We start from the raw sequence: 21,153 nt of genomic DNA on the forward strand, positions 1-21,153 counted from the left end.
ATCCTCTCAATCGATGCCGAAAAAGCATTTGACAAAATACAGCATCCTTTCCTGATTAAAACCCTTCAGAGTGTAGGAATAGAAGGTACATTTCTCAATCTCATAAAAGCCATCTATGAAAAGCCTACTGCAAATATTATTCTCAATGGGGAAAAGCTGGAAGCCTTTCCCTTAAGATCAGGAACACGACAAGGATGCCCACTCTCGCCACTATTATTCAACATAGTACTAGAAGTCCTTGCAACAGCAATCAGACGACAAAAAGGGATCAAAGGTATTCAAATTGGCAAAGAAGAAGTCAAAATGTCTCTCTTTGCAGATGACATGATACTCTATATGGAAAACCCAAAAGAAGCCACTCCCAAACTATTAGAAGTTATAGAGCAATTCAGTAACGTGGCAGGATACAAAATAAATGCTCAGAAATCAGTTGCATTTCTATACACGAATAACGAGACCGAAGAAAGAGAAATTAGGGAATCCATCCCATTTACAATAGCACCAAAAACCATACGTTACCTTGGAATTAACTTAACCAGAGACGTAAAGGACCTATATTCTAGAAACTATAAATCACTCTTGAAAGACATTGAGGAAGACATAAAAAGATGGAAAGATATTCCATGCTCATGAATCGGAAGAATTAACATAGTTAAAATGTCCATGCTACCCAGAGCAATCTACACTTTCAATGCTATCCCGATCAAAATACCAAGGACATTTTTCAAAGAACTGGAACAAACAGTCCTTAAATTTGTATGGAAACAGAAAAGGCCCCGAATCTCCAAGGAACTGTTGAAAAGGAAAAACAAAGCTGGGGGCATCACAATGCCGGATTTCGAGCTGTACTACAAAGCTGTGATCACAAAGACAGCATGGTACTGGCACAAAAACAGACACATAGACCAATGGAACAGAATAGAGAACCCAGAAATGGACCCTCGGCTCTTTGGGCAACTAATATTTGATAAAGCAGGAAAAAACATCCGGTGGGAAAAAGACAGTCTCTTCAATAAATGGTGCTGGGAAAATTGGACAGCTACATGCAAAAGAATGAAACTTGACCACTATCTCACACCATACACAAAAATAAACTCCAAATGGATGAAAGACCTCGATGTGAGACAGGAATCCATCAAAATTCTAGAGGAGAACATAGGCAGCAACCTCTACGACATCGGCCAAAGCAACCTTTTTCATGACACATCTCCAAAGGCAAGAGAAACAAAAGATAAAATGAACTTGTGGGACTTCATCAAGATAAAAAGCTTCTGCACAGCCAAGGAAACAGTCAAAAAAACTAAGAGGTAGCGCACGGAAAGGGAGAATATTTTTGCAAATGATGCTACAGATTAAAGACTGGTATCCAAGATCTACAAAGAACTTCTCAAACTCAATACACAAGAAACAAATAAACAAATCAAAAAATGGGCAGAAGATATGAACAGACACTTTTCCAATGATGACATACAAATGGCTAACAGATACATGAAAAAATGTTCAAAATCATTAGCCATCAGGGAAATTCAAATCAAAACCACATTGAGATACCACCTTATGCCAGTCAGAATGGCAAAAATTGACAAGGCAAGAAACAACAATTGTAGGAGAGGATGTGGAGAAAGGGGATCCCTCCTACATTGTTGGTGGGAAAGCAAGCTGGTACAGCCACTTTGGAAAACAGTGTGGAGGTCCCTTAAAAAGTTAAAGATTGAGGGGCACCTGGGTGGCGAAGTCGTTAAGTGTCTGCCTTCGGCTCAGGGCGTGATCTTGAGGATTGAGCTACCCTATGATCCAGCAATTGCACTACTGGGTTTTTACCCCAAAGATACAGAAGCTAGAGGAAAAAAAGTGGCCATATGCACCCCAATGTTCATAGCAGCATTGTCCACAATAGCTAAATCGTGGAAGGAGCCAAGATGCCCTTCAACAGATGACTGGATTAAAAAGCTGTGGTCCATATATACAATGGAGTATTACTCAGCTATCAAAAAGAACGATTTCTCAACATTTGCTGCAACATGGACGGGACTGGAGGAGATAATGCTAAGTGAAATAAGTCAAGCAGAGAAAGACAATTATCATATGGTTTCACTCATTTATGGAACATAAGAAGTAGGAAGATCGGTAGGAGAAGAAAGGGAAGAAGAACGGGGGATAAACAGAAGGATGTACTGTATGGTGACTAACATAATATTATAAAAAAATATTATTATTTAAAAAAAAAACTAAAATAAGAAACAAACAAAAATGTATTTCTTAGCTCTGACAAGACCTAGACATAATGACTAATAAGTATCACTGAGCACCCAAATAGTGGTTTCTAAATAAAATTTCCCAAGAAAAGAACCCAGGGGTTCTTGAATAAAATGGCTAATCCAAGTCTGAAGGAGGAAATGTACAAGATAAGTCTGAAACATCTTGTCATACTGGAAATCAAGGAAGCTATCAAAGATGAAGAGAATCATATCATGAGGACTTAGGACTTGAAATAGATCCTAATGGCCAAAGATAAGACAATTTGATCATCATTAATTGCAGTGAAGTGAAGCATCAAATAGGTTAAAAATTTGTTCATAATGATACTTTAAAAAAAATAAATAAAAAGAAAGAAACCTACATAGTTATCTTTCTGGAGTGCCAAGGAACCAACGCGTTATTCTGAAAACTAGTAAATGATGGGGAAAACAATCAAGTATTCAACATACCTTCATGTGAAAATATACTACTCTATATTAAAACAAAGGAAGAAATAAAAAGAAAACATACCTTATATCTTTTTAGTTTCTGTACTTCTTCTTCAATAAGCATCTGGTTTTTGGCAACCTCTGACTGAATAGCACTTAACATATTACCCTGGTCTGTATCCATGGGTTCCTCCTTAGGGTAAAGAAAAAGAAACAGCATACCCTAATGATTGAGGCTTGAATCCAAAATATTTTAAAATGATAAACACGGTACAATTATCTTCAAATTTTACTCTTAATATTGGTGTCAGAATACCAGTCTAACTCCAATATTAAAGGACAAAAGCCCTAAGCAGTACCTCCCATATTTCTATGTTCTACAATAACACATATGAATTTTTACCTAAAAATATCTATACTGCAAAATACTATATTGCTACAACCTTTTGTTCAGCTACAAAATAAATCTGCTTAAATATGTTATTAAGAAAATGCCATCAAAGGAATGTAAAAAAGGTATTATTACTAATTATCTTCTCCAGTCATATTTACTAAACAATCAATTACAAAGATTAGTAAAGAGTCCATGTAAATCTAAATGTATCCAATTATTTCTGTGAGAAATATATTCTAACTTGCTTAATTATATAATGAAATTAAATAGTTAATTGCTAACACTTACTTAGCATATATAATTTGTCAGTCTGTTTTAAGTGGCTTATATATACTACCTCAGTTAATCCTCACAATAGCCTTCTAAGGTAAATACTATTAACTTCATTTTACATTAAGAAACTGAAGCACAGGGGCTCCTGGGGGGCTCAGTCAGTTAAGCGACCGATTCTTGATCTAGTCCCAGGTCATGATCTCAGGTTCATGAGATGAAGCCCCTCATGGGCTCCATGCATGGCATAGAGCTTGTTTAAGATTCTCTCTCCCTCTCCCTGCACCCCTACCACTCGCACAAGCGCATGCTCTCTCTTTCTCTTTCAAGAAAGAAAGAATGAGAGAGAGAGGAAGGAAGGAAGGAAGGAAGGAAGGAAGGAAGGAAGGAAGGAAGGAAGGAAGGATCTGAAGCACAAAGAAGTATATTCCAATTCATACATCCACTAAGTGGCAAATCCAGGAGCTGAATCTAGGCAGCCTGACTCCAGAGTGTATTCTCTTAATCATCACTCAGGACACTTGATTAAATCGAGTAGGAAGGAAGGGAGGAAGGAAGTGAGACAGAGAAAGACAGAAAGAAAGAGAGAAAGAGAGAGAGAGAAAGAAAGAGAAAAAAGGAAGAACTAAACAAAGAAAGAAAGAAAGAAAATAAAGAAAGCGAAAGAACAAAGACAGAGAGAGAGAGAATACTTTCCTGAGACAACTAAACTAGAATTTTGCACTTAAAAAACGTGGTCACAAACCTCAGCAAGTTGTCTTTGTAACTCTGCTATCTTCTGTTCATATATCATTTTTCTGTCAGACACAATGGCCATTAAGTTAAATCGAATTTCACCTTCACTGTACCTAAAAAAAAGTTAAAGTTTATAATGTAATAAAGAACTAGAACACTATTACAATTAAGATAATCTATTGTGTGGGGCGCCTGGGTGGTGCAGTCGTTAAGCTTCTCTGCCTTCGGCTCAGGGCGTGATCCCAGCGTTCTGGGATTGAGTCCCACATCAGGCTCCTGCGATAGGAGCCTGCTTCTTCCTCTCCCACTCCCCCTGCTTATGTTCCCTCTCTCGCTGGCTGTCTCTCTCTGTCAAATTAATAAATAAAATCTTAAAAAAAATACTTAAAAAAAAAAAGATAATCTATTGTGACTACCCCATGGTTCTTTAGGATAAAAACAAATCTATCAATTGGCTAACAGTGAAAATTGACATTTAAAAAGAACTTTCAGGGGCGCCTGGGAGGCTCAGTCGTTAAGCGTCTGCCTTGGGCTCAGGGCGTGATCCTGGTGTTCTGGGATCGAGCCCCACATTGGGCTCCTCCGCTGGGAGCCTGTTTCTTCCTCTCCCACTCCCCCTGCCTGTGTTCCCTCTCTCGCTGGCTGTCTCTCTCTCTGTCAAATAAATAAAATCTTTAAAAAAAAAAAAAAAAGAACTTTCATATATGAAAGCCTACAACTGCAGAAAAAAAAACTAAGTTTAATCACAAATATTTTTAAATGTTCTAAAATAAAATTATACCACTAAACATTTGAAATAAAAAATGTTTTCCTACTTTTATAAAAAATATGTCAACCATCATTTACTTCAGACCTCAGAAAAAAATAATTAAACCAAGACCTCACGGTTGTTGGATTAATTATACTGGCATTTTGATGGTAATTAACTATATTCCTAACTATATACTTTTTTCCAAGTCATGATATAGCTGCTATTTTTAGTTAATAAATTTTTTATTTCACTTATACTTTACATTTTATTATAAATTATAAAATATTTATATAATATTTTACTAATATAATGTGGTCATATCCTGTTGCAAAATTTCTGAATAATGTTTTATTTTCACTACTCTGATACCAGAGTATCACAATGAAACACCTCATAATATAAGTTTATTTATGGTAAGGATTGACATTAGAAGAATTACTGGTAAGATTATGTAAATGGTGCTTAATCAAGATGAGAATATACAGAAAATGTAAGCCTGTTTTTGCATTATTCACTTATAACAGTTTCTCATATATAATTCTATTCACCAAAAGAATTAGGAGCAATATAACTACAGTGCTTTGAACTTTGTAAAAATGTTGTTTTTAAAACTCTGCTGTGGACAATTATCAAATGATCTCACTGCTATGTGGAATTTAAGAAACAAGACAGAGGATCATAGGGGTAGAGAGGAAAAAAATGAAACAAGATGAAACCAGAGAGGGAGACAAACCATAAGAGACTCTTAATCAGAGAAAACAAACTTTTGAGGGTTGCTGGAGGGGAGGAGGGTGGATGGATGAGGTAACTGGGTGATGGACAATGTGGAGGGTATGTGTTGTAATGAGCACTGGGTATTATATAAGACTGATGAATCACAGACCTGTACCCCTGAAATAATTAATACATTATATGTTAATTAACTGAATTTAAATTTTACAAAATTAAATAAATAAAACTCTGCTGTGGAACTTCCATTTCCTTATTCCTCTTACTAAGAAAATACCAAATAAAAACACTAGACATAACATCTTTTTTTAAAAAGAGGATCCAAAAATGACACAGTGGTGAACTCCTTGAGTTATCTCATTTGCCTTCATATAGCCTCAACTTGGAGTTAAAGAAGCCAGCAACTAAGAAATGCCAACAGGCACAGTCAAAAAAAGCACCAACAAAAGTCTGCTCCTTCTATCCAAATAAGAAAGGGGAGATCATGAGACAGAAAACCTTTGGACAATAACCACTCTACCGCAGCTAAACACAACTGAAAAAAAACTGTGCCCCAACCCTACCCACCAGCAAAGACTGAGTAGGGAGATACGACTTTCATCCCTATGGGCAGTAATGATACCTATTTGCAGTGTCTAGAAGAGACTAAATGGGAAGCCAAGTGGGAAGTCACTACCATACAGTGGTAAAGAAGCCCCCTCCCCCACTTTAGTGACAGTGAAGCCATGTAGTAAGCAGTAACAAGGCATTCCTACTCCTTCCAGCCAGGGTAGTGTCAAGTGGACACCCTTTTGGGGGCTTCACCCTTTTGGGGTGGGAACTCCCACCCCTGTGTAGTAATAACAAGGAAACTCTTCCCATTTCCAGTGTCAATGGAAGCAGGATAGGGAACCTGAACTTCCACTCCCACCTGGCAGTAATGAGGTAGCATCCTGAGATGCCAGAGCAGTGCCCACATAAACCAGCTTAACAGAAATTTTATTGAAAAAATCTAGAGTTTTGGGGCACCTGGGTGGCTCAGTTATTAAGCGTCTGCCTTCGGCTCAGGGCGTGATCCCGGTGTTCTGGGATCGGGCCCTGCATCGAACCTCCGCTGGGAGCCTGCTTCTCCCTCTCCCACTCCCCCTGCTTGTGTTCCCTCTCTCGCTGGCTGTCTCTCTCCGTCAAATAAATAAATAAAATCTTTAAAAAAAAAATCCAGAGTTTTGTTATATAAAGCCACAAATGTCCAGGTTTCAATCTGTAATCATTTGTCATACTAAAAATGATAAAAATCTCAACCTGAATGAAAACACTAATCAAAAGAAAGCAGGACTGGCTATATTACTATGAGATAAAGTAAATTTCAAAACAAAGAAAATTACTAAAGAGGGATATTACATAATGATAAAAAATCAATCCACTAAGGAGATAGTGATGTTTAGTTTATGCACCAAACAACAGACCTGCAAAATATGTAAAATAAAAACTGATTAAACTGAAATGTGAAGTAGACAAATCCAAAACTGTCCCTCTTTGCAAATGACATGATTATGGAGAAAATGCCAAGAACTCACAAAATAACTTCTAAAGCTGGTACATGAATTCGGCAAGGTCAAAGGATTCAAGAAAAAGAAAGAAAACAATCAACTGTGTTTCTACACACTAATAATGATCAAAGAAATCAAGTATGAAAATATAGTATCATTTGTAATCATTCAAAAGACTAGAGTACTTGGGTATAAATCTGACAAAACATGTACAGGACCTGTATGCTAAAAAGTACAAAATGCTGATGAAAAAATTAGAGAAGATCAAAGTAAATAGAGAGACATACCATGTTCATGGACAGGAAGACTTATACCAATTCTCCCCAAACAGATATAAATGTTTGACACAATTCCTATCAAAATCCCAGCAAGAATTTTTGTAGATATGCACAAGATTATACTAAAATTTATATGGGAAGACAGAGGAACTATAACAGCTAAAACAATTTTCAAGAAAAAGAATAAAGTTGTAGGTATCAGTTTATCTGATTTCAAGACTTACAATACAGCCACAGTCATCAAGACTGTGTAGGACTGGCAGAGAACAGACACACAGGTCAATAAAACAAAGCAGTGAACCTAGAAACAGACACACAAATACACCCAACTGGTTTTTTATAATTCTACCAAATTGGTAGAGGACGGATAGCCTTTTCAACAAATGGTGCTACAGCACATGGATATGCATAGGCAACAAAATGAACTTTGACTTAACTTCACAACATGTACAAAAATTAACTCAAAATGGATCACAGACTTAAATGTAGAATGTTAAAATATAAACTTTTTAGGTAAAAAGACAAAATCTTTAGGACCTAGGCCTAGACAAAGAATTCTTAGATTGACAACAAAAAACAATTCATAGTGGAAAAGATTAATAAATTAGACTTCATTGGGATTAAGCACTTTTGCTCTTGAAAGACTATACTGGGAGAATTAGGGGACAGGCTACAGACAGGGAGAGAATATTTACAGGCAACGTGTCTGATGAAGAACTAGTACTATCTAGAGTATGTAAAGAAACTCAAGGCTCAACAGTCAAAAAACAAACAATCCAATTACAAAATAGGCAAAAGGAATGAAAAGATTTTCAACATCATTAGTCATCAGGGAAATATAGATTAAAATTACAATGAAATATCACTACCCACCTACTGGAATGGCTAAAATAAAAAATTTTGATAAAACCAAATGCTAGCAAGGATGTGGAAAAACTGGATCACTCATACATTGCTGGTAGGAATGTAAAATGGTACAGCCACTCTGAAAGCGTCTGGCAGTTTCTTAGAAAATTAAACACGCATTTACAACTCAGCAATGGCACTCCTGGGCATTTATCCCAGAGAAATGAAAATTTATATTCACACAAAAATGTGTACACAAATGTTTATTGTTGCTTTAGTCATCACAGCCAAAAACTAGAAACAATCCTTATGTCCTTCAGTGGGTAAATAGGCAAAAAAATGGTCCTACCCATACCATAGACTACTACCCATAGTTAGAGAAGAATGAACTACTTATGTACTTAACGACCTGAATAAATCTCCAGAAAATTATTCTGAGTGAAAGAAGCCAGTCCCAAAAGGTTACATATTGTATGATTCCATTTATACAACATTCTTTAACTGACAAAAATTATAAAACTAGGGATTAAGGGTGGGAGGGGAGAGTGGCAACAGAGGAAGGAAGTGGTTGTGGCTCTAAAAGGGCAACAATGAGGAATCCTTGTGCTAATGAAATCATTCTGCACCTTGACTGTATCAATGTCAACATCCTGGCTGTGGACACTGTACTCCAGTTCGATAAGATGTTACCCTTGCTGGGTAAAAGGTACATGGGATCTCCCTGCATTATTTTCATAACTGAACATGAATATACAATTATCTCCAAATAAAGGTTTTAATTTAATAAAAAAAAATATGCTTAAAAACAACTCTACAAAACAATGAAAGAAAATATCCAATGGAGATCTGCAAGTTTAACTTTTATAAAGAGGGCATATATTACTATGCAGAATTTAAATATTTCTGAAATAGATTTCCTGAACATATTAATCCAATCAAAAAGATGTTCAACAAGCACTGCTAAAATAATAATAGAATAAAAGTTGAAAAAAAAATGTTTAAAAACCAGAATACTATGCCAGTAAGATTAGCTGAGCATTTACTTTTGTATCCTTTTTTCTATGACTGGCCTCACTGCGCTGATCCAGTCATCTTGATTGCATGCACCTAGAAAGAAATTTGAAAGCAATTAAATCAAATAAAATCAACATTAAAATTATTTCAAAAGTTAGTCTAAAATATCTTTTTATAAATATCTCGGGAAATTCAGGATGGTAAAAATCCTTTTAGCATAACAATGTTAAGCTTCAATACTTAGTTTTGGAGTAAAGGTGAGGGCAAAAAGCATTAGCATAATTTGCATTACCACATTATTGTGTCACTTAGGTGCTGAACAAACACCTGGAAAAGTAATTAATTAGGGAGTTATCCCATTAAAATCCACAACTTTGTGAAATAAGGATAACTACCATTTTACAGTGATAAAACTGAGGTCTAAGAAAAATGAGCACGTAAGTTAGAAAATATGGATTCAATCTTTATCAATCTGACTCCCTATCATCATAACTATAAAATAAAAAACTGAAATCACACATAATGCAAAACCAGTTTTACCCAGTTGTTTTAATCCTCCTTTTCACCACAATTTTCAGCATAGCCACCAGCTGTACAGCAAAACTGGCTGCTCTACTTTATCGTTTACTTCCTTTGTATTTGACGGTTCTAACGAATACAGAGTAAGTGACCAGATAGAAGCCAAGAGAGAAAATGCAGAGATCAGCTCAACCATGAAACTACAAAAAACTTAAAGAGAATTTAAAGAACATTCTATTAATTTTCTGTGACACAGAAAAATAAATATTTTTAAATATTTTAAAGTAAATATTTTAAAAACATGTAAATCTGCATTAGACAAATTATTGTTCTATGCAGGGGCTATCGTCAAAAAAGTACAAACAAAATGAACCTAGGTTCATTTTTTAATCTAATAAAACTATAAAGTTTTACAAACACCAGATAACATTAGGTTCAATAAAAACAGGTTTTGTTGGACTTAAAAATGAACGTAATTTTTTTAAAAAGGAAACTTAATGAGGTAAAAATAAGGAGTTAAAATTCTCTGTGGGCCTATGATTTTAGTACTATATCAGAACCACCAATTATATCCTCAACCTTGCTAACCATTTATCATTTTTGCTTAAGGTTAGAGATGAGTGGGATTGGGACAAATTTACCCTTTGGCCCAAAGGACAGCATACTAATGCACTATTTCAGAAACTTCAAAGTAAAACACTTTTGTAGATTGTTAAACACTGAATTAAAGTGATTCTGAATGATACAAATCTAAGTGAAAATATTTTAATGCAAGATGGTCATCAGTAGGTTAAAAATGACAAGAATAACTTATATTCACTAAAAGAAGTAGCTTTTTAAAGTTAACTGGAAAATTAAAAAAAATAAATTACATAATCTATCTATGGATTAAAGAAATTTTCTCTTAGAAAAAAATTAAAGATCCCAGTTGAACCATAGTAGTCAACACGTCCTTTCTGTTATTTAACCTCCTAAGTAATGAAAAGCTTAAGACTTTCATGACATTATACTACCTCATAGTCACCTTCCCCTTCAAAATCTAAGCAGCACTGTGGCAAAAACAAAGGAGAATGCCCAATCTTTTTTCCTTGTCAAAAGTGAAATACCAGGAACAGGAACCAGATTACCTAAATCAATCGGTCCTTCTCTTAATCCATCTAATTCATACAATCTTCCATTTACAGGAACATAACTGACAAAGTGAAAAGCATCTTCTTCTTTTGCTGATGTCTTTGCATCAAATTCAAACATCTGCTGTCTACAATGAAGAAAAGAAATAGTGAGAGACAAACAAGCAAAAAAGAAACAGTGTTTATTTAACAAAAAGTCTCTACCTGGCAAAACTGTTGTGTACTTGTCGAATCACATCCGAATTGCTCAGTGCCAAACCTTTCATCTAAAATAATTGTTAAAGTAGCCAATTAAAAAGAGAACTATCACAAATAAAGCATTCTAGGAATAGTAATATTATACTCACAGCTGCATCAAAACTTTGTGAAAATTCTTTAAACTCTGATAATGTCTCTCCCAAATGGACATCTTGATGCGTACAGTTCAATAATACACTTACTATAGCCTGGGTAGCACAAGCATTGTTAATTACCTATAAAACATAACGGCAAAAATATTATCAATTTATTTTTTAAAAAGCTGCGATTCTGGAGTTGAGGATTCTAGGAAACCAAATAAGTTAAATAAACTTATAACATCAGTGAAACCAATCCAGTTAGGGTAACAAGACCTATCTTTCCTGATCTAAACACAGCTGATTAAACCAAAAGAACCTGTCCTCCCTCCTATTCACACTTCTTCCTAAATTCATTTCCAAATTTAACCTATATTTCCATATTCAGCACAAGCTCCAACTCACCTAGGTAGCTTTTATCCAACAATTGCTATTAGTTTCTACCTTCGAGTTTCTAGAAAGGATATATATTGTCCACACATTTTTTCAGCTCAATCATATGTAGTCTTTACAGTGCTGTCATCTAGTTGGTAACTATTTATTTAACAAATTATGTGGACCTTATATTTTAGTCAGAGTGAAAAAAATTCAGATAGCACTTACTATGTGCCAGGTACTTTACTAGGCACTTCACATGCATTAATTCTTTTAATACTCTCAACAACCTATGAAGGAGTAATATTACTATCCCCATTTTACATTTGTGGAGGCTAAGGCACAAAGAAGTTGAGTAACTTGCCCCAAGGGCACAGAGCTAAGCAAGAGGCAGACAGTCTCATTCTAGAATTTGTGCACTTAGCCACCATGTTAGGCTGGCTCTGTACATATATGTGGTCTCCCTAACAAGATTATAACCTACTGTGGACAAGGACTTCTTCCACATTTCCTACAGCCCCTAAACAGTGTTGAGATTATAGAGTTAGAAAGAACCTCAGATTATCAGTGTGAATACCAGCTATGTTAATTATAAAGTTGAACTAAATTTGGTGAATGATTTTTTCAAAATAGTTTAGTTCTATTGCTATATTTTGTTACTACATTATGATTAAATACTATTTTCTAATTAGAGTCTTTCCAAAATGCTAATTCACTTATGATTTTAAAATTTAGCAAACTGTTTATATCCTGCCGGATTTCGGAAAAAAAATTTTCAATTATCTTTTGTCTTTAATTCTTATATTCCTCTACTTATTGTGCTGCCAGAGGCTTTTGAGGTCTTCTAAAATCCACCAGTTCTTACATCGTTTGCTGCAGTATGTTCAAAAAATTCCTTGGTAAGACTGCTTTCTCTACTAGGAAACACTAATACCCAGGTCTCAAACAAATATAACAATACCACCACACTTCTGATATTCCTCTCTAATAATATCTTGTACTCAAAACTATCTTATAATGGACAAATTAGAGAAAAGTAACAGGAAATCTAGAATCCAATTAATACTGCTGATTACTTTTAATATGTATTTTTCTCTGAATCACAGTTCTTTAGTAAATTTGGAGAAAAAAATTTCAGTGATTAAAGGAGACTTCATAAAGGTGGTTAACTAAAACTCTGTAAGACTCAGTGCCCCCTTATCTTGGGCCAAAATTATCTGGAATGAAATTATCTGGGAATGATTTGGTAGGAATGAAGTTAGAAGAAGTTAAAGTTTATACTCATTCACACGTTCTTTCAAATTCACACATTAGGGACACACTATGTACCCAGTGCCAGGCTAGATGCTGAGGCTACAGCACAGTACTCTCAAACATTCCTATGATCTAGGGGCTTCAAATCTGTAATCCATCACTTTAGAAAACTTTCTTAAAGAATTAGGAAAAAAAAACTCCTCCAAAGTCATCAAGTTATAAACATTAAACATGCAGGTTTTTTTGTATAATCATCTTCAATATTTCTTTAAAAAGAAAAAATCCCGTGGTTACTATTTCTCCTTCAATGTTAATAATGATTCACATTGTCCATGATTTATTACACTTATTTTGTGTGTGTATGAAGAATAGCAATCATGGTGTGCATGGGTATAAAAATACCTTTCCAGGTTTAAAAATGAGTTTAGCGCCACCAGGTGGTTATGCTATATATAGCATAGAATTGCCAAAAGGAAAAAAAGACCTTAAAAAGGGTATCTCCAACAGACGTAGTAAAGAGAAGGGCCATATGCACCCCAATGTTCATAGCAGCAATGTCCACAATAGCTAAATCGTGGAAGGAGCCGAGATGCCCTTCAACACATGACTGGATTAAGAAGTTGTGGTCCATATATACAATGGAATATTACTCAGCTATCAGAAAGAACGAGTTCTCAACATTTGCTACAACATGGATGGCACTGGAGGAGATAATGCTAAGTGAAATAAGTCAAGCAGAGAAAGACAACTATCATATGATTTCTCTCATCTATGGAACATAAGAACTAGGGTGATCGGTAGGGGAAGAAAGGGATAAAGAAAGGGGGGGTAATCAGAAGGGGGAATGAAACATGAGAGACTATGGACTATGAGAAACAAACTGAGGGCCTCAGAGGGGAGGGGGTTGGGGGAATGGGATAGACCGGTGATGGGTAGTAAGGACGGCACGTATTGCATGGTGCACTGGGTGTTATACACAACTAATGAATCATCGAGCCTTACATCGGAAACCGGGGATGTACTGTATGGTGACTAATATAATAAAAAATCATTTAAAAAAAAAAAGGGTATCTCCATACAGTCATTCAAGTATTTACTAACCACCTACAGTGTGCCAGACATTGTGGTGTGTGGGATGCAGAGTGAATGAGAGAGTTAGAGAGGTCTTTCACCTCATGAAACTCACATAAAAAGCACCTTATATACATCTGTTTGGAAGAACTTTAACTTTAGTTCATGTCACAAAAAATTTACTGCAGCCTAACTTATTTTGTAATCCCCAACTTTTTAAATCTTTAGTTTATCCTGAGTATTCTATTATATGCTCTAGCTTGTAACACATGTTCAAACACAGTAGTAAAGTTCAACAATAAAAGGAGGCTAGAGTAAGAGGTCACAAGTAGGGCTGGTCCAGAACTTTAAGAACTTGGTTTGAATTCCTTTGAAAGAACATACATTCTTTAGTTCATCCAGGCTCTTCACTCCCTATTTATTACACACAACCTGATTCACGCATACGTGTTGCAACCTGATACTGCAGCCACTTGACTTGTAACCCCTGGACTAGAGAATAACTTCTTTTCATAGTTTATACAAAACAATATGGTGGGTGCTCAGAGGAACGCTCCTATAATAAAGTACTGCATTATAAATTACAGTCAATCTTCACTGAATTGTAGCCATAAAATAAAAAGTTTTCAATATTTATTCATAGTCAAGGGGGAAAAAAGGGTTGAGAATAAAACTGTGGGTAACTCAAGGGAAGGTGACTCTAAAATAAACACAAAACAAAAAAAGTATGCAATAAGTGCCCTGCCTGTGAAAAATTTAGAAAAAAATCCACACATGAGAAAGAGATGAACAGAAAACCAAAATGATGAAGACAGAAATCATCTTTAAGTAACAGAGGTTTCTCTATGAGTGTAAAATTGTAACAGAGCTTTGAAAGCTTTATAGGACCTAGAGAATAGAGAAGGAAATTCATTCAGGGAAACAAGAGGGTATGAACGAAGGAACAAATTTACATGGTATGTTCAAAAGACAATGAGCATACTGGTTTGTATCAGCATGATTGTGGTCAGGGTTTGGCATTATTTGTTACCTTGAAAACCACTGACCTTAGCAATTAGTAGTTTGCCCTCGGAGCAAAAGATTTTTAATAGGGAAATAACATAATAAAAATAGGGTTTTTATTATGAAAGATTCAGTTTGACAATTTACAGCAAGGATTGAACATGGCTGAAAACAGAAACAAGATCAGCTGGATTGCTACCCTAATGCACATATGAAACAATACAATGTGATAGATTAATGAATACATGAAACCTCTATCACACAAATATGCAAGTCAGGATTCTAGGAGTCAGGAATACAACTATAAAAAAGGGGTTGGGCGCCTGGGTGGCTCAGTTGGTTAACCATCTACCTTCAGCTCAGGTCATGATCCTGATCCCACATTGGGCTCCCTGCTTAGCAGGGAGTCTGCTTCTCCCTCTGCCCCTCCCCTTGCTCATGTTCTCTCTCTCTCAAATAAATAAAATATTTTAAAAAATAAAATAAAGTTAAAAAGAATAAGGGAATACTAATAACCATATGAAACAATTTTGTAAATTTAAGCTAAAATGCAGAAATTAGGGGTGCCTGGGTGGCTCAGTCGTTAAGCTCTGCCTTCGGCTCAGGGCGTGATCCCAGGGTTCTGGGATTGAGCCCCGCATCGGGCTCCCTGCTCTGCTGGAGCCTGGTTCTTCCTCTCCCACTCCCCCTGCTTGTGTTCCTTCTCTCGCTGGTTGTCTCTGTCAAATAAATAAATAAAATCTTTAAAAAAATGCAGAAATTAAAAAAAAATCTTATCAAAACCAAGTCAAGAAGAAATAGCCTAAATGGTCTTTTAAGTATTAAACTGAACCAGTAGTTATATATATACTCACAAAGAAAATACCAGGCCCAGAATTAACTGTAAAGGCCCAGAATTGGCTGTACAGGCCAATTCTATCAAAATCTGAAGAAAAAGATCATCTAAACTTGATACAAATTCTTTGGAACAATAAAAAAAAAAAAGAGGAAATTCCCAGCAAACCCCTAATACTAAAACTAATCAAAGCTATTACAAGAAAAGAAAATTAAGGTCCATTTCATTCATTAATATAAATGAAAACGCTAAGCAAATAATACTGAATTAAATCTGACAGTACATAAAGACAGAATATATCATGACCAACTAGGCTTATCCCAGATATGAAGGATGATTTCAAAAAGCATTTGAAAAATTTTCATAATAAAGACACTCACTAAATTAGTAACAAAATGCCCTTACCTGAAAAAGAACATTTAAAAAAATAAAAATAAAAACCAGAGTAAACATCATCCAAAACAAGAAAATGGTAAAAGCAGTCCCTTTAAAATCATGATGTTTTATTGAAGGTCTTAAGCAAAAAGAAAAGAAAAATAAATTAGAGGTATAAGGATGTGAAAGGAGGAAATAAAACTGTTATCACTTGATATAGTAATTTAGACAGAACCCCTTCAAAATAACCAACATACAAATATTAGAGGTAATAGAAAAGTTTAGTAAGATAGCCAAATATTAAAACATAAAAGTGAATTGCATTTTTTTACCAGCATCGAAACCTAGAAAATTAATTGAAGAGAAGGTAGGATCTATAATTATAACAGAAATATCAAGGAGTTAGGATTAATCTAATAAAAGAGGAAAGGATCTCTACAGAGAAAATTACACATGTTAAAGATAATAAAGATCTAAACAGATACATACTATGTTCATGACTTAATATGAAGATATAAATTCTCCCCAAATTGACATATATAGTCAATGTTATTCCAGTCAAAATTCCAACAGAATTTTTCACACAACTTGGTAAGATGACTCTGAAATTTACATGAAGAGCATGGGGCCAAGAATAGAAGGATACTTCTGAAAAAGAGCAGGGAAGAAAGACATTACCTATTAGATATCGGACCTTATGAATAAGTGAAAGGAATTAGGACAGTGATATTGGCACAGAGACAAACTGATGAGTGGAACAGAGTACAGTCCAGAAAACACACACACACACACGGAACTCTGATATACAACAGAGGCGGAATATGTTAGATAACTAAGGAAAAAAACAGATGCTTAATAAATGAGTCTAGAAAAAAATGTTGATCTATATGGAAAAAGATAAAACTGAACTCCTACTTTACATGATATACCAAAACCCAACACCCAATGAATCATGGACATAGATGTCAAAAATTAAAATTTAAATACACAGGTAAATATCTTTTACAACTTCAGACAGATAACAATTTCTTAAACAAGATACAAAAAGCACTGGTTCAAATATAAAATTCTATTCATCAGACACCCAGAAAAGGTAAAACATTAAGGTGCCAACTTGAAGAAGTAGTATCAAGAATACATAAACAACTCACAAATCAAAAAGAAAAACACGATTCACCCCATAGAAAAATAAAAATAAACAGAAATTTCACAGAAGAAACACATACGGACACTTTCAAAATGATTAGAGTCCAGGGAGATGTAAACCAAGACCACAATGAAATACAAGCTGGCTGGCAAAAATTAAAAGGCCTGACAATACCACATTGGAGCATGTGGCTAGACAGTTACTCAGATATTCCTAATGGGAGTGTAACTGGAGCATCTACTTCAGAAAACATTTTGATACATTTATGTACCACATTAAGTAGTCAATTCTACTTCTAGGTATACACCAGGAGAAATCTGCACATATACAACAGCAGACATGTAGAAAAATGTTTATAGCCACATACTTCATAATAACTCAAATGTCAATCTAGGAAGAATAAGTAAATAAACCCAGCATGTTCATGCAGTTGGTATTATACAGCATGCAATACTATGATAAACAACTTATAGAAAAATCTTAATGATATAGTATTAAGTCATGAAGTAAGTCCCCCAAAATCACACAGAGAATGTAAGAGATGAAATGAAATAAACCACTTATGTCAGGGGATTTTAAAATGGAGCTAGGAGGGATGCCTGGGTGGCTCAGTCAGTTAAGCGTCTGCCTTCAGCTCAGGGTCCTGAGATTGAGTACCGCATCAGGCTCCTTGCTCTGAAGAGGGGCCTGCTTCTTCCTCTGCCTGCCACTCCCCCCACTTGTGCTCACTTTCTCTCTGACAAATAACTCTCTCTGACAAATAAATTAAATATTTACATAAAATAAAATAAAATAAAATAAAATAAAATAAAATAAAATAAAATGGAGCCAGGAAGCCAATGAAGAAATGGGACTTATGCACATCCTCACAAGATAAAACCATGAACTTCAAATTGAGTGAAAGGGAATAAATTCCAAGGACTCTCTGCCCAAACACCTGTAACTTGCTACAGTAAGACTTCGCTTAGTGAAAGCTTTAGCAACCAATTATATTCAGTCAAGATTAGTTTTTTGTGAGTCAACACCAATCAAAATTCTTTGTAAGCAACACAAACATTCCTTTTGTCTTTTAAAACCTTGATTTTCATTGCCTAGGGAACACAGTTTCGGTTGCTACTCAAATCTGTGCTCCCTGATGGCAACTTTGAGACCCCAAATTAATGCTTTTGTCTCATTTCAGCACTCCTCTTTTTTCAATTGATAAGCATAATACTTTTTATCTAGTCAAAATTTTATATACACACACCCTTTTTAGGAACAAAAAATACATAAAAGAGAAAGCGGGGAGGGGGGTGCCTGGCTGGCTCAGTCAGTTAAGCAGCTGACTGTTGGTTTTGGGTCAGGTCATGATCTCGCAAGATCGAGCCCCAAGTCCAGCTCTTTGCCGAGTCTGCTTCAGATTCTCTCTCCCTCTCCCTCCCACTCCAGCTCTCTCTCTCTGAAATAAATAAATTCTTAAAAAATTAAAAAAAGCAAGGAAATGATATACCAAATTCAACATGAGGATGGATTACAAGGGATGGAGGGAGGGAGGATGAGAGTTATGTTGAACAATGGGTGAGAGAGAAGGAAATAATAGATGAAGTTTACTTGGGTGGTGAGTTCTTAAGGGCTTACTGTATTACTTAACAAAATAAACAAATAAATAGGAGTCATGAGTGTGCGTCATCAATCAAGGATTATCATAATCCTACTCCATGTACCTGAAGATGATTTTTTTTAAAAAGGAAAAAAGAAAAACACAGGCATCATCCTTGGTTGCTGTGTCTTCCTCCTTCATCCCCACATCCAATCCATTACACATTAAGGGTGCTAACTACTTTATCTATTAAGTGTTATTCAAATCTGCTCATACTCATCTCTACCACCAATCTTTCATCTACTTCTGCACGTACTTCTGCAAAAGACTCCTGATAACTAGTCTTATATTCTATACCACTGTCTCCTCCTCAAATGAATTCTCTACACTATAGCCAAAGGGATCTCTTCTAAATAAAAATCTGATCATGTCATACTTCTTTAAACACTTCAATAACCTTCTATTACTCTTAAGATACAGACAAAAAGTCTCAGTCTTGGCCTAAAATACCATGCATGATCTGACCTTTGTCAGCATTTCTGGCAGAAGGCTAATATTCTCTAATAACCATCCTCTCCTTCTTCCATATGAATAAAGCACCCAAATTTTATTTGGGTCCATGACCACCTGGAATGAAGACAACTTTCCCACTCTCCTTTGCTGCTCAGTACAGCAATGTGACTGAGTTCTGGCCAGACAGAAGTAAGTATGTGACACTGGCAAATTCTAGAAAATGTCCACAAAAGGAGAGAAGTGTACTGTCCCCTTCCTGCTTTCTGGAATGTGGAGTTAAGATAGAACGGCTAAAACTCCAACAATCATCTTGGGCCACTAAGTAATCTTTAGAATAGAATCCACACACAAAGGAACAAAAGAGTCTGTAATCCTGACAGTTCTTGGAAGTGAAAGAGAAAAACTTCTATTTCTTATAAAACATTGTGTCTCTATACCTAACTGTACCTAATTGTGATTAACAGGCTGCCTGTTCAGCCTCACATCTCATGCCATCTTCCCCTTGCTCTCTATATGCCAGTTACACTGGCCTTCTTTTAGTACATTTTACTAGTCTTACTTCCTTCTGCTATAAAGCTGTTATTAATCTGGGATGATCCTCAACCTCTTTCTCCCAGCTAATACCTACTTAACCTTTAGACTTCAGCTAAACTGTCACTTACTCAGAGCTTTCTCAGATCTCCCTAAAGGGGTCAAGTCTCATTTTTATATATATAATAAAAAATTTAATCTTGCCCAAAAAGAAGCCTTGCTTTGCCCTTGGCTTCTGGGAGGTAACACTAAGCTCTTGAAAAGCCAGGCCTTGTAAGAGCATCTTTGTTTACCTGGGGCATTTGGTCCATAAAGGTAGTCTAACACTGTGACTTCGGGTGGAATTTTGGGTCAACAATATCAGCTCAATCTCCAAGGTGACTGGAAACTGAGGTCAGCCACGTTGGGTGGTCAGCCAGGTCTATGAGACTGAGGCCAGAAAAAAACCTCTGGATACCAAGAATTGGTTGAGATTCCCTCAATGACAATACTCTGTACATAGTGTCACATATGGTTGCCAGGAAAGTTAGTGTCATTTGTGACTCTACTGGGAGAAGACAACTGGAAGCTCTGAGCAAGGAACTTTCCCAGACTCTGCCCCAACCATCTCTTCCCTTGGCTGAATTTAATCTGTACTTTCACTGTAATAAACCATAACTATAACTATAACAGCTTTCAATAAGGTCTATGAGTTTTTCTAGAAAAGTACAGAAATTGAGGGTGGTCTTGGGGACCCCCCAAAGTTGCAATTGTCAGAAGTGAGGGTGGCTTGGTGACCCTGAACGCTGTAGTTGGTGTTCAAAGTGAGGGTGGTCTCACACATTGTTTTCAAACTTTGCAGTATAATACGGTTGTCATTTCACTCCATGTAGCACTTATCACCACAATTTTACATTTCACTGATTAAAACCAATCTCTTCCACTAAACTCTAAGCACCTGTGGGCAGGAATTATGACTATTTATCATTCTCCAAGCACCTAGCACAATATCTGGCACATTGTAGGCAATCATCCTTTCCTGGAAGACTGAATAGTCAGACAAACCCAATACAACCTTAGTAAGTACAATCTTAGTGAGTAAATCGGTGAAAAATGGTTTAACAAGAAAATGTTTTGCAGCAAAGTATCAACAAAATGTCATTTCTTACACACAAATTATAATTACTAGATTCTTTTCTCAATACTTTATTCATCAGTGATCCACGTTCATGCACTCCTACAATTAGAGTGTATGATCAGCTAAAGACAGCCAGT

At 35.7% G+C, this 21,153-nt stretch overlaps 1 protein-coding gene across 2 annotated transcripts in view; it reads right to left on the reverse strand.

Moving 5' to 3' along the window:
* UCHL5 (ubiquitin C-terminal hydrolase L5) overlaps positions 1-21,153 on the reverse strand; it is a 45,840-nt gene that overhangs the window by 11,338 nt on the left and 13,349 nt on the right. Inside the window, exons 4-9 of one of the 2 annotated variants that reach the window (XM_008685653.2) lie at positions 11,230-11,355; positions 11,087-11,148; positions 10,880-11,010; positions 9,263-9,326; positions 4,097-4,199; positions 2,770-2,877 (exon numbers count right to left, since the gene is read on the reverse strand). In XM_008685653.2, coding sequence (XP_008683875.1) covers positions 2,770-2,877; positions 4,097-4,199; positions 9,263-9,326; positions 10,880-11,010; positions 11,087-11,148; positions 11,230-11,355 — 594 coding nt within the window. Of the gene's footprint in view, positions 1-2,769; positions 2,881-4,096; positions 4,200-9,262; positions 9,327-10,879; positions 11,011-11,086; positions 11,149-11,229; positions 11,356-21,153 lie in introns of both variants that reach the window. The other variant, XM_008685652.2, reaches the window with a different exon arrangement.

Source organism: Ursus maritimus, unplaced genomic scaffold (genome assembly GCF_017311325.1).
Source record: "Ursus maritimus isolate PB19 unplaced genomic scaffold, ASM1731132v1 scaffold_2, whole genome shotgun sequence".
NCBI classification, from domain to species: domain Eukaryota; kingdom Metazoa; phylum Chordata; class Mammalia; order Carnivora; family Ursidae; genus Ursus; species Ursus maritimus.